The sequence below is a fragment of the Plasmodium chabaudi genome (assembly GCF_900002335.3).
Source record: "Plasmodium chabaudi chabaudi strain AS genome assembly, chromosome: 11".
Lineage (NCBI taxonomy): Eukaryota > Apicomplexa > Aconoidasida > Haemosporida > Plasmodiidae > Plasmodium > Plasmodium chabaudi.
In genome coordinates, this window is record NC_030111.2 from 1,044,184 (window position 1) to 1,058,988 (window position 14,805).

Below are 14,805 nucleotides of genomic sequence, written 5' to 3' on the forward strand. Positions count from 1 at the left end.
GTATATTTATATATTATTAAAAACATGAATAAAACATACAATCTCCTATGTATTTTTAAAAATGTATATGATTGTATACTTATATAAAATATGTAGTTTAAAATGTGCAATAAAATTGGATTATGAAATCTTCCTTTTTTTTTAAACATAAATAATTCGAAAAATTTGCACATAAAGCAATAACTTATACATTCTCATTATTCTTATTATAATTTAAAATAATATTAACACATTTTAGTTTCTGTTATTTAATAAATTATAATTTAAGGCATTCTCATTTTATCATTATAAATAATATCCATATTATAATTAATATAATGATTTAATTTAACACCCCTACTAATACGTAATATCCAGGTAGCCATAAAGATATTTATAAGCTTACAGCGAAAAGGAATAATAATAAAGCAGTGATATTATTTTATATTTATTTCTGCATTTTTTCGTTCTTAAAAGAGATATATATAAAATAAGTATACATAATTGATAAAATTAACAAAATGTGTTTGAAATAAAAAAATTATATTTTTATTTTTTTTCTTTCTTACAAGCCAAAAAGGTAAAAAAATGTAAGAAGAAAAAAGACAAACAATGTGCATTGTATTCTCTTTAGAGAAACAATAGAATAAGAGAAAAAAATTAAAGAATACACAATTTAGCATTAGTATAAAATAAAAATATAGAAAACTAAAACTTCATAAAAATTTTAAGCTTCCCAAATTAAGCTATCTATCTATATATATAACAATAAGAAGTATTTGTATTCATCCAATTTGTTCCTTTTTAAAGTAAATATGCATTATAATAGGCAACTACACTTATTAATCAGATTAAAAAATGCGTGTATGCAGCATATATATTGCCAACAAATGGGTATAAACAAATGTTGTGTGAAAAGTGTATGAGCTCTTAAAATAAAAAAGCTGAAGAATTAACAAAGAATGAAACATATTCATATAATCCCTCTTAACTTCTTGAAAATGTGTACTATTGTTACTTTTTTTAACAATTTAATTATAGAAAAAGGTGTGTTATTAAAGCATGCCTATATGTGCAAACTTCTAAAATATCATTTATGTATCAGGAAAAGCAAGCATATATATACTAACGAAATAAAAAATTTGAAAAAATAAAAAAGTAAAAAATATGAATGCTCATTTCACTAAAAAAAAAATAGTTTTTTATCATGATGCATAAAATAAGAAAATGTAACAAATATTTATCAAAATAGCTAAAACAGACATGTATATATAATTGTATGAACAAATGGAAACAAATAAAATTTATATAAGGTGTGTGAATATTATATGGTAATATTTTTTTTTTCACATTTTATAATTATTATGAAAAAGAGAATAGTGACAAACAAATAAAATGAGTTCGGAAAAAAAGAGGATAGCTCCTTTATATAAATTATCCAAAAAAATATTCTGAAAAACTTAAATACAAATAAGTATGTATGCAGATTTAATTCTACAAATGATATCTGAAATTAAAGTAGGCTAAAAAAATATATTAAAAAAAAATTCGTTTTATCATTTTATTGTCCAATTATAAGATGTTATATTTTGGAGAATAAATTGGAAACAAAAAGGAATAATTAAAGAGGTGTCTATTATTTTTTCACATAATTTTTTGAGTCGGTAGGTTAATATTTTATCTATACCCCTACTTATATATTCATAACATCTTTCTGATATATTATCTTATTATTGGGTTATATTAACTTTGAATTGTCACGTTTGCCAAATATGTTTTTTTTGTTAGTTATACAATATTTTTTAATGGATATAACTAATATATATATTAAGAATGAAAAAAATAATACCCCGAAAAAATATAAGAAATATTTAAATTGATAATTTGAGAAATCCAAATCTAATATGGCACTATAATTTATCGGTTGGCGCATATATCCATATCCTTTTCTAAGTTTTTCAGAAAAACTCTCTACAGGCACGTTTGGATCATGGTTAAGCATATTGTACTGATTATTTTTATCATCATTATTGTTATTATTCAATTTGTTGGTATCAGAAGTAGGAGATGGTGTACCATTGTTATGTGATGTGTTGTCTTTTTCTTTTGGTTTTTCTAAAAGGAGGTGGGCTTGACTATTATAGGGTTTGTTTTTTATTTTATGTAATTTTTGCATTATACTTTCATAATAAGATAATATATTTACGCAATTATTATTTAAATGATTATAATTTTGTTTTAAACATTTATGAACTTTTGAAAATTTTGAAAAATCATCACAATATTTAATAATTCCATCAGAACATGAATATAATAAAGAATTATTTAAAGATTTTTTACACCTCTCTGATAAATTATCTTTTTTTAAAGTAATACATTTTAATATATTATCTTTATTACAATTATTATTTTTAATATCTTCTTCACATCCTTTTATTGGTTTTATTGTATTAAAACTTTTTGAAATCGTATTATTTATATCTTTATCATATATATTTACAAAATCATAAAAATTTAGAAAATGCACATAATCATTGGGTGTGTTTTTATTATTGCCCTCTATAATTTTGATAGTATCTGGACCAATCATATTATCTTTATTATTTTCTAATCCCTCGGTTAAATCTAAAGAATAAATTGCAAAAGCAGCAGGTATTATTTCGGATAGCATATTTGTTAATAAAGATATATCATCTTGAATAGGATTATTTTTTTTATTCCTCTTATTTAATTTATTATTATCGTTAATAGTTAAATGGTTTTCCACACCTGTAAACGCAGGTTGCATTAAATCATTAATCAAAGCATCATTCAATATGGTTATGTCTAAATAGGAGCATTTTGTTAGCTGTTGTTGTATTAGTAATATAACCCATACAATGGGTGAGGCAAATATTTTTAGGTTCTTTCTCATTTTCATACTATATAAATATAATAATTTTTTTTATTTGTGTGATTATGTATGCACCTTAAAATATGGATATATAATAATGTTCGCAAATACGGTTCATTTGGTAGTACACACACATGCATACATATATACATATACTAATGACAGAAAAAAATATTCATATTACTTTCTAATTAAATGATATTTCACAAACAAAATGGAAACAAATGTCGTATCAAATAAAGCATAAAAATAAATAGTAAAATTTATGTGCTTAGTAGCATTATATAGCTGTATTTCAAAAAAACTCAAATCAATATTACAACAAAAATATGCATGACGCAGAAATATATAATATAAAATATAAAGACATGTAGCAATCCAAAGAAATTCAAATGGTAGTTCGTTTTATTACTTATTTTATATATGAAATAGTAAACAAATCGATAATAATATGTGCTGTATATTTTAGGGCGTTCAGTCAATTTGATAATTAATTATGTGGAAACAAACAAGATCGTGAAAATATGCATATAGACATATGCATTTATTATAAAAAGTCAAACAAATAGAAAAAATTTAAGCGTATCACAAAATATGAAGATAATTTATTCATTCATAGGTTGAATATGTATCAAAATAATAATTTAAAACTCCATTGTGCAAACTATATAATAATATTCTATCAAATAAATAAAATAAAAAAATATATTATATATACGAATAAAAGGGAAAATGCATATGCACAAATAACAAATGTTAATATTACATTCAAATTTTTTACGATATTTTTTTATTTTCTATATAACTTTTACAAAATACACATTTATGTATTTGTTTGAATTATTTTATTTTTTTTAAATTATCAAAGGAAATAATTATTTGCATATTTTTATTTATTCTTGAAAATAAAAAAAAATTATTTTGAATATGTCTAACACTGCACGCATATAAATTAAATGCATGTACAATATTAAAACATCAAAACAAAAAATCATAATATATAAATTAATTTGTTTATAATATATGTTCAGGCATTTTTTATTTATATTTATATTTATTTAATTTTTTCATATTAAAATATAAATGATACATTCTAAAATAATACCATATTACAACCTTATAATGGTTAGACAAATTATGTTAATGCATATGCCCGATTCTTTGGCATATCCATAAATAAAAGTAAAAAATTAAAAAAGTAAAAAACATATACAAATGGATAACCATAACTTGAAATGTTTTGAGATTTTAAAAAAATTATCACGTGCATATGGATACGATATTTATAATGTCGTATTATTTGTCTATAGTAAATATATATATAATGTGTTATTATATAATTGTGCGTTTTTTATGACCTTTATAGTAAAATTATGTAAAAAATTGTAAAATTTAATTTTTAGAAAATAATAACCCGTTGTATTACAACATATTTTATCTTATATTTTTTTTTGAGCGGAAAAAAAGTTATGTGTGCTTAGGTATGTAAACTTGTTGTAGCAAGTAAATTATTAAGGTTAATATATTTTCTTTCATATGGTTGCAGCTTAAAAAAATAAACTAAATAAAAATATATAACACTTTGAGACATTTAAAAGTAAAGATATTAATTTTTTCAGCTTAACCAAACATATGTAGATTAATTTTTTTTTCTTCATTCTGTTGGTATAAGTAAAATATTTTTCCTGGTGTTGTTCTTTTTCTTTATATGCATGTTGGTAAATTAGTTATTTAAAAATGGGATTTAATTCAGTTGTATTGATTTGCATTAATTTTGGAAATTAAAAAATAATAAAAAAGTTGAAAAAAAAAAAAAAAATATATATACGAATATAAGGATAATATGCGTAACATATTGCAGCCTTTTTTACCGCCTCTTTATATGCATATATTAAAAATTTTTTAAAATAATATATTTATTTAAAAAAAAATTGAAAGGAGTTAGGTTGTATTAATATCTCAATTTATCTTGATGAGTTCAAAAAAATATGGCATAATATAATTTTTATAAAAAATAACGTTATTCATTAAATAATTATGCATATTCATTTTTTAAAAACTGTATAACATCATTAAATATATCTATATGAAAGGCAAGTTGAGATTTATAAAAAAAATAGAATAATCAATCGCAGTTTTCCATTTTTTTCTGCAACGATTATTTTAAAATTTTCTACTTTTGTTATATCTGCACAAGTTTGAGAATAAAAAATGGGAAAAGGCAAGGGAAATAAAAAAAACAAAAAAAAAAACAACCAATTAGATAAAATGTCAAGTGATGAAATGACTTTATCAGAAAGTGAAAGTAGCGATATTAGTAATGACAGTAGTGAAAATTTTTCTGAAGATGAAGAAAGTGAAACGCAACTTGATAAAGAAATACAGATATGCTTTATCTCAAATATATCAGATGAGAAATATAAAATGCAAGACAATACAACCTATACCATACCAATATATTTTAAAAGAATTGATTTATCAAAAATGGTAAAAAAATTATTAAATTTAGATGATGAAGATGATGGTAATATATCATTTGATTTTTTAATAAATAAAAAATTATTAAGATCTTCCATATCTGAATTTTTAGAAGAAAATAATATATTATCAGAGTCTACTATTGAAATAGAATATATTTTATGTTTAAAAAAAAAAGAAAGTAAAAATATTGATAATATATCAGAATGGATATCAAAAATGATTATTATTAAAGATAAATTATATTGTAGTACATTCGAGGGAAATATATTATATTATGATTTAAAGACTTTTAATAAAATTGATGAGAAAATGATATCAGACACACCAATATATTCATTTAATGTATGTAAATATGTTTCAAACAATGAAGATAATGATAATAATCAATTTCAAAATATGCATCAATCTGTTATTGGCTTATCAAATGGTACAATAAAAGTTTGTTTAAACGAAGAAACAGATAAAGGTATATCTTTAAAAAGTGAAATATACTTAGGAAATAACGAAGATATGATAAAATGCATTGAATTTAATAAATCTTATTCTTTGCTTTTATCTGGAGGTACTGATAACAAAATAAACATATACGATAATAACCATATTTTAGAAGAATTAAAAAATGATAGTAGTAATAAGAGAAAACTTAAAAATGTAATAACACCCAAAAAATGTATATATAAAGAAGAGGGTATTATAACGTCATTATCATTTTTAAATGATAGCAAATTTTTATGTACATCATTAAATAGTAATATAAATATTTATGATGCAACAAATATAGATATAGTTAGTTCATATTCCTATAATAAAGCTATATTATCAAGTGATATTATTAACGATAATTTATTTGTAGCAGCTGATGATCAATCTATTATTAAATTATTTGATATACGTTGTTTAAATCAAACGAATGTTATAACATTAAATGGAAACAAATATTATTTCCATGATAAAATTATAACCTCTTTAGAAGCAAATAAAAATGAATTATATATTTTATCAGCATCTCATGATGGCTTTATTAATATATATGACATTAGACTAAACAAATCTCCCATATATACTATCAAAAATGAAAACCAATTAAAATATTTATCATCTACTTGGTTTTATAATAATTGTCAAAATAGTTCGATTGTAAGTGCTGATGAACGCAACTTGGCTATCCATCAGTTTTAATTCAATGAAAAATGTAAAAATTAAAAACAAACCATATATATTGCTAGTCTATTTTTCACTAATCAAGTCCCCTTTGGAAAGGTGCTGATTTCTCATATAAAAATATGTGCAGCCATTTTTTTTCCCTATTCGTTGTATATGTACCAATTTTATTAATTTTTTTGCGGTGATTAATTTTATGTTTTTATTTAAATTCATTTAACCTCATTGCATCATTTCTATATGTGTAATGCTTTATTTGCTTTAAACTGTCAATTAAATAATTTTTTAAAAAGTTGTTTTTAACCTATTATTACACCTGTCAAAATTTATAAATATTAGAGAGTCTTTTTTTAAATAAGCCATAATATGCTTATATAATAATTTAATAAAATAGTGGAAAACACTTATGCAATTTATTTTCATTTGGTATAGTACAAAAAAAATAATAACATCCTATTTGAAAATGTATGACTGGGTAAAAGGCATATAATTATACATTTGTAGAATTATAAAAAATACTGAATAAATAAGGTATATATCTTTGTTTTTTCCATTTTTTAGGAGGTTAATATGTACAACCTTTTGTCTTTTGGCGAGTTTATTAAAAGAGAGGTACACATAATATATATCCACTAAATGCATAATGAAATGGGTATAGTCCCAATATGTAATTGCCTTTTCATTTTTATTTTATTTCCCTTATTTTATGAAATTTTTTTATAAATTATTGGAAGACGAAAAATAAAAAAACTTAAGTTTTATTATTTATATAAATGCGATTGATTTTTTTTTTGTGGTATAATGGTACATTGATACTGTAACAAAATACAAATAATTGTTTCCTACATATTTACAAATAAACTAAATATGATTATATTATAAAATATGTTTCATTAATTTATGTGTATATTTATGCATGCACATATTTATGAAAATGTGTTTTATATTTTTTCCCTTCCCCATTTAAAATGTATTTATATATTTGTAAATTGGTAGCTATACTTATTTATACGTATATATAGATATATACATATGTGTATTCATCCCTTAAGATTTTCATTCAATTCATTCACTAAATATATTTAACTTTTTTCCATATTATAAAATTTGTCAAAAACTGCAATAATTTAAAATTGTAGGTTATATGAAAGCTTTGCTTTTTCATGCACACGTATGTATAATATGAGTCATACTATATTATTATATGCATATTTAATGGTAATAAAAAAAGGGCCAATAAAAAATATACATATATAAATAAAAAAATATATATGATACTCTGTGCGATGATTTAAAGCTTCCTAGAATAAAAAAGGAAATTAAAAAAGAAAAAAACGTACAAAAAAAGTATAAAAATAAGAAAAATAATTACCGTAGTAATATTGATAAATAGAAGAATGAATAAAAGAAAAAGAAGCATTCGAAATAATGTAATGTTAATATAAGTTAAAAAAAAAAAAATGTGCTTATCAGTACCTACAATATATAGATAATTAAAATTTTATGAATAATTTTTTATATAAACCCTCATTTTAAGAACTTTACAAAATGCAAACAAATGAAGAACTTTTAAGAAAAGAAGAAGAGGAAATTTCAAAAACCATAGCCTTGTCCCTTGAGGAGTATCATGCTTCTCAGCAAAGAAACAAACAAGCTGTAATATTAAAATATATAAAAGAATAAAAAATATAGAAAGCCAAACGAGTGTGAACATACACACATTCATATATACATCCTTATGTTTACACTTTTATGCATATATGGGCTTGCTTGATAAATGATATTCCTACATGTTGTAAAAAATATATATCCTTTTTCAACTATTTTATTCTATGTTCTCAAAAAAAAAAAATTATTTCATGTTTTTTTAATTTTTTTTAACCCTTTTTCTACTTTGCAGAACTTAGATATAGATGATGAAAATGACGAATTACTACAAGAGGCAATCAGATTGTCCATTTTAAAATGTGATACAAAAAATACGGAGAAAGAAAACTCGGATTTAAATGATAGTCATTATGATATTGCAAAAAAAAATTTTGATAAGATTACATATTATTTATGTAATAATTATGAAACAACAAAAAATCAAACAGATATAATTGATAATAAATTATTTTGGAAAGAAATATATAAAGATTATAAAAATGTATATGTAATAATAAAAGATTATATAAATAATTTAAATAAAAGAAATGAAAAATTAAATGAGAGAAAAAAAAGTTCACATTATTCTTCAAGTAATGATGAATATGATAGTGATGAAAATTCTAGTGATTGTAGTAGCTCCTCTTCTTTATCTTGTCAATCATTAGACCATATAAAAAAAACATATAAAAATATAAATTACACAACACAAGATTATTGTAAATGGTTAAAAAAAGGCAATAGAAGTAAAAGCTTAAATGATCATGTATATGTAAATTATTTATTAACCGAAATGAAAGAATTTGAAGATCCAACTAGTTTACACAATCTAGTTTTTGGTATTAACAATTATAAATATTCAAATAAAATGGATATACAAAAATGGTGTAATCATAATATATCATTTTATGATGATAAAAATATAAATTTTGGGCTTCGTCAATTTTTAAGTGGACCATGTGGACTTATATCAAGTATTCAAGCATATATCATAATCGTTTTACTTTTTAATTATAAATATAATTTTTTATGGGAAAACGATTATTTCAATGTCTTAAAAACGAACAATGATTTTATGAACATGACATTCAATAATACCGATCAAAATAAAACAGGTGAAGAAAACCAAGTGAGCTCAACTAATCTTTGTAAAGAAGGCCTATCTAAGGATTCAAAAAATGGAGAACGAAAAGAGAGTATACAATATGATAGTCATCATGATTATACTAAGAATGATAACACAAATGATGTACATAAAAATTTAGATACAAAACAAGTTACCGAACTTAAAAATATAGCATCATCACATAATAAGGAAATGCATTCTGAAAAAAATGATGAAGGAATGAATAAAAAGGATAACGAAATTTTGCACCTAGCTAGAGAACATATCCGTGATTTAAAATATTATGCTTTGGTAGAATCACTAGCATATATATTATATCAATGCACTGATAAGTCATATTATATTATTGCCTTTTTGCTACCAGAATGTTATGATTCGGCATATTTTTTGAGCAAACAAAATAGTAGTGAACCTGTTGTGAGGGATTTAAAAAAAATAAATATATATTATAAAGAGTTTAGTAGTATAAAAGATGTTATTCGTTTTTATTTGGAGCATTTTATAATATTTTCAAGTTCAACTGGTGTTATATCTTTTCTTTATTCAGTCATATTGACTAGAGGAATAAATAATATAAAAGATGATATGGATGATATAAATCACCCATTAATAGGTATATATGGGCATTGTTCTCAGGAATTAGTAAATCTTTTGTTAACAGGTCGAGCTTGTTCAAATGTGTTTGATAATAATAGTATCATAAACACATTCTTAAATACTGATGTAGATATTGTAAGTATGTATGAAAATGGAGGAACTAGTAGTTGTAATAATTCATCTTTTGTTGGAATAAATAATGGAAATGATTCAAAAAATTCTCAAAATATGGATATACAAAATTCTTCATCATTTAATAAAAATAATATAATACTTAAAGGTATAAATAAAAGACCATTAATAGGATTATTAACCGATTTTGAAGCTTTTAAATATTGTGAAGTTGGTAATTTTTACAAATATCCGATATATCCCATTTGGGTTATTAGTAGCTCTAATCATTACACTGTTTTGTTTTCATTAAATATAAAAAATTCAAGATGTACTAGTGAAGAACTATATTTAGAAAAACTTAATAAAGTGTGGAAAAAATATGATAAAGAAGATAATAAATATATCTTATCACATTTTATATCCAGATTTATTGAAGACTTGAATATAAAAGATGAATATAGAAATATGTTTCGAGGTTTTGTAAATGATTTAGATATATTATTATATTCAGAATTTAAATCATTTTATTTACAGGTCAAGCAAAAAGATATCGATGAACGTAAATTTGCTGATCCACCAAAAGACAAATATTTTTATCTATATGATGCTCAAGAAATACCCGAAAAAGCTATTACTTATTTTTTTTTAAAGGAAGTTGATTATGATGTTTCACATGATAACAACTTGAAGTTCTTTAACACAAGATGGCCAAACAACTCTGTAGAAGTTTTGAACAAAACCAGAAAATCGACTCGATAATTTTCATCTATTAATCAAGAATATATATACATTCTCTTAATTATAAAGCGGTGTTGATATTAATTACATAAGAAAAAAATGATATGGAGCAAAAAAATATACCGAATGAAATTGTTTTATGGCCGTTTTATATATTAATGTTTTTTTTTTAATAATTCAATGCTGTAATGCAAAAGGATTGACACTCCGCGATTTAGTGGCTTCATAAAATAAATATTGTGCATGATATGTATATGCACACTTTTTCATACTTGCATTTATGAAATTAATATTTTTACATAGTATTCGTAGGGATATATATATGTACCCTTTTGTTTTATAAAAATGTATATCTTTTATGCCATCCATTCGCCTTTGCTCATTTATTTTTTTTTTTTTTTTTTACAAAATTAAATGAGCTAGCTGAAGTTTCAATTCTATATTATCCTTCCTATAATTATCAATTTTATTTTCAATAAATGATGTAAACATTGTGTATGTTTTATTTTATTCTATATAAAACTAATAAATAATATTGAATAATTTTAAAACAATAACAATACTTTTTTTTAAAGTGTATGAGGACACGCACATGCAACTATGCCTTGTGTTTGAAGTAGCGCTTGCTACAACATTTGCGTAAAAATATTCTGAACAATTCATAAAAAAAATAGTATTTTTTTTTTTTTACTAATTATGCATATTTCGCTTTAAATATGTTAAATATTTCTTATTTTATTTTGTATAAAAAAAGAGTAATCATGCTATGTAAAATTTAAGAAGGTAGTAAAATATAGGGACTAGGCCCTTATATGTATTACATAAAATAGGTTACTTAAAAGTTAAGCAAAACAAAAATGTTTAGAGTAAAATTATACCGCGATTTATACCGACAAATATATATAATGTGCACTTGATTGTTTCATAATTTTTTTTCTATATTTTTTTAAATAATAAAACGAAATGAATTCAAGGGGAATTATTCAAAGTGTGAAAGCTCACATTTTTTATAGAAATTTGTAAAAAATTAATGGTATAAAAGTGTGAAAAAAAACAAAACATATGAAATATTTAATCGGCTGCTAATCCTTTATATGTCGTGTATTATTAAGTAAACAAGCATAATGAACAACAGTGAATAAATATTTCCCAATTCAATTGGAAAAAATGCATTTTTCAAGTTAAGCAGAGTGAAACAGCTGTTTCATTTCATTTATTAATTTATTTATTTTTATGTTGTTTTTGCTAGACCATATATCATTAGCAAGGGTGTACAAATTTGATAATACAAAATATATCTACAAATTCGAGTTAAAAATATGAATTTTGATTTTTGCAATTTCTACCATTTAAAGCAACTGAACAATGAAGCCTGACTTGCTAATTGGGCTTCCCGTATCCGAAAAAATTGATCAGCTGGTTTTAAAACAAATTGAAAATTATAAAAGGGAAAGTTTAGAGAATGGTATAAAGTTTAAGGGGAAGAAAAAACTGTATGTTATATATTCCAAAAATGTGGTAGCATATTCATATTTATATATATTATTAAAAAAAAGTATATACTTAAAATTGGATATAATTTTTATACTAGTAAAAGTAGATAAGAAATATTCTCAAGAAAAGCTTATTAATTTAATAAAAAAAGTTAATAAAAAGAAAGGAGATAATACATCCATTTTAATTTTATCACCCTTAAGTTTTCATATAAATAAGTTTTATGTATCAAAATTTATTAACGAAAAAAAAGATATTGATGCTTCTAATAATAATACAATATTTCAAGTATTAAACATTAAGAAATCATTGTTAAAATTTTTTGGGTTAGACACACATTTTACAAATAAGAATGAAAAGAATGTAAATTTGGTTAGTATATATACTTATATTCCTCCTTATAAAAAGAGAGACCACATTTATGATACTTATACAAATGACATTTCAAATAAAGAACAAATAATTGATGTTCGAAATATAGAGAATCAATGTGTATCCACACAATACTTTATATCAATGGTACATATTCAAAATTTTATATATTTGATACAACTATTTTTTTCACTTTTCCAATTATTATTATTTCGTTATTACCTATTTATTATAATAAATATAAAATACCCTTTAATATATTATATTAAAAATGTGTTGGCAAACAATTGTGAAGAGATATATAAAAAAGGCAAAGTAGAAGAAGATAATGCAAATATTAAAAAAGTAATAGTTAAATCGACAAATTATTATAGAGACAATTCCAGTAATTGGTGTATTAAAAGGTTTTTGAAAAATGTGCCCCAAAATATGGATACAGAAATTTATAACTATTTAAATGAGTTTACTAAGTATAATATACCTTGTTGTGTTCATTCCATTATTTTATTTATTAAATATTACAATATTAAGATAGAAAATAAAAAAATATTAATTCTTAATAATAATATAAATATATTTTTAACATTATTTTATTTTTTTTATAAAATTGGAATTTCTACAACAGTTTATGATGCAGTCAACGGATATACTATTTGTAGATATAACAAAGAGGCAAAAAAAAAAAACAAGCAAATTTATTTTTTTATGAAAATCGACAAAAAAAAAAAAAAAAAATTATATGTTCACGATGAAAACGATTTTAAAAATAAAATTCGTAAATTTATAAATAATTATATATATAATATAAATAAGCATATACAAAGTAACAAAAAATATTCTATCATCAAAAATAATCTGAAAAAAAATATTATAAAAAATTCCGATATTATAATAATTGGTATTGGATATTTTAATATTTTAAAGAAAAACCATATCAAAAAAAATGCCATAATTTTAGATCTAGGCATAAATTTAATATCTACAAGTCGTGTAAAAAAAAAAAAAAAAAAATTATGTACTAGCAAAGTTGAAAATAAGACACAAGGAACAAACGAAAGTACAAACCCGATCGAATCATCTTGTTTATGTGAACGAAAATGTTTTAGTATCAAATATAGAAAGAAAAGGGTGTATGAGCAAAGGAAAGTTCAAAAAAAAAGAAAACGTAGAAATATAAATAGAAGGACTTTGCAAAAGACTGATGTGTGTAATGATAGTAGTGAGAAAAATGAGTGTAGAAAGGAAGAACTTAAAAATAGATATAATAAAATATTATTAAAAAATGATAAATTAAAACTTGAGTTTGCCAATAAATTATCAAAATTTTTTAAAAACTATGAAATATTTGGAGATGTCAATTTAAATTGCAGAAAAAAATCTTCATATATTTCGGCTGTTCCTGGTGGAATTGGTCCCATTACAACCTCTATGTTATTTTATAATTTATATTTTAAAAAAAATCCTTAAATAGGATAACAAATAATGTAAAAGAAAATAACTTTTAAAAAGCTTCCGTGAATGTTTACAATTCTTTTTGGAAAATATTTCCTATTTGTTTATTATTTATACAGTATAGCTTTTTATGGCTTTCTATTTTTTTTGTGTTTTAATAAAATAATTAAAAGAAATATTTTCTCTATATATGATTTACATATTATGCTCCATTTTGCTAATAATGAACATGTTCAAAACCGAATTTGTGAAATAATTTTTTTTAAACATAATTTATTTTTCTATTTTATACCATTATAAAAATAAACACAAAGGGTAAAATATGTATACTCATATGTGTGTGCCCTTTAAACCTGCATTTAAGCAATGGTAAAAAAAATTTTGAAAAATTTAGGATTGGAGAGTATAAAGTATGATGGAAAAATTCGTCAATACAAAAATAGTAGAAATAACTTTTGGATATATCTTAAAAAATAATTTAAACTATTTTATGAATATATAAATGAATAAAAATCGAAAATTTAGCATAAGACATAATAATTTTTTATGTTTATTTTTTTTTCTATATTTATAAAATAGGTATTGTCGTGTGAATAAGTGTATTGCACATGTAATGCGCAAATATAAAGGATTCATAATTATCAATTTTTGTTCACTATATATTTACTATGCTTAATTTTTATTATGTAATAACACTATCTATACCTCAAATGAAGATTAGGCATACATAAGACAGTATATTTTTAAATAA

General features: G+C 22.1%; 4 protein-coding genes across 4 annotated transcripts; 3 read left to right on the forward strand and 1 right to left on the reverse strand.

Moving 5' to 3' along the window:
- Nucleotides 1-1,717: 1,717 nt before the first annotated feature.
- Nucleotides 1,718-2,899, reverse strand: PCHAS_1128700 (conserved Plasmodium protein, unknown function; the record flags this gene model as incomplete). Its single annotated transcript, XM_016798642.1, has 1 exon — nucleotides 1,718-2,899. The coding sequence occupies one exon, from the start codon at nucleotides 2,897-2,899 to the stop codon at nucleotides 1,718-1,720; it is 1,182 nt and encodes a 393-aa protein (XP_016654023.1).
- Nucleotides 2,900-5,083: 2,184 nt separating this feature from the next.
- Nucleotides 5,084-6,532, forward strand: PCHAS_1128800 (ribosome biogenesis protein YTM1, putative; the record flags this gene model as incomplete). The annotated part of the gene is made up of 1 exon (XM_016798643.1): nucleotides 5,084-6,532. One exon carries the CDS (start codon nucleotides 5,084-5,086, stop codon nucleotides 6,530-6,532), a length of 1,449 nt encoding a protein of 482 aa, XP_016654024.1.
- Nucleotides 6,533-8,062: 1,530 nt separating this feature from the next.
- PCHAS_1128900 (conserved protein, unknown function) lies at nucleotides 8,063-10,757 on the forward strand (the record flags this gene model as incomplete). Its single annotated transcript, XM_016798644.1, has 2 exons — nucleotides 8,063-8,170; nucleotides 8,415-10,757. The coding sequence occupies 2 exons, from the start codon at nucleotides 8,063-8,065 to the stop codon at nucleotides 10,755-10,757; spliced, it is 2,451 nt and encodes an 816-aa protein (XP_016654025.1).
- Nucleotides 10,758-12,101: 1,344 nt separating this feature from the next.
- On the forward strand, nucleotides 12,102-14,069 carry PCHAS_1129000 (bifunctional methylenetetrahydrofolate dehydrogenase/cyclohydrolase, putative; the record flags this gene model as incomplete). The annotated part of the gene is made up of 1 exon (XM_016798645.1): nucleotides 12,102-14,069. The coding sequence occupies one exon, from the start codon at nucleotides 12,102-12,104 to the stop codon at nucleotides 14,067-14,069; it is 1,968 nt and encodes a 655-aa protein (XP_016654026.1).
- Between the last annotated feature and the right edge of the window lie 736 nt (nucleotides 14,070-14,805).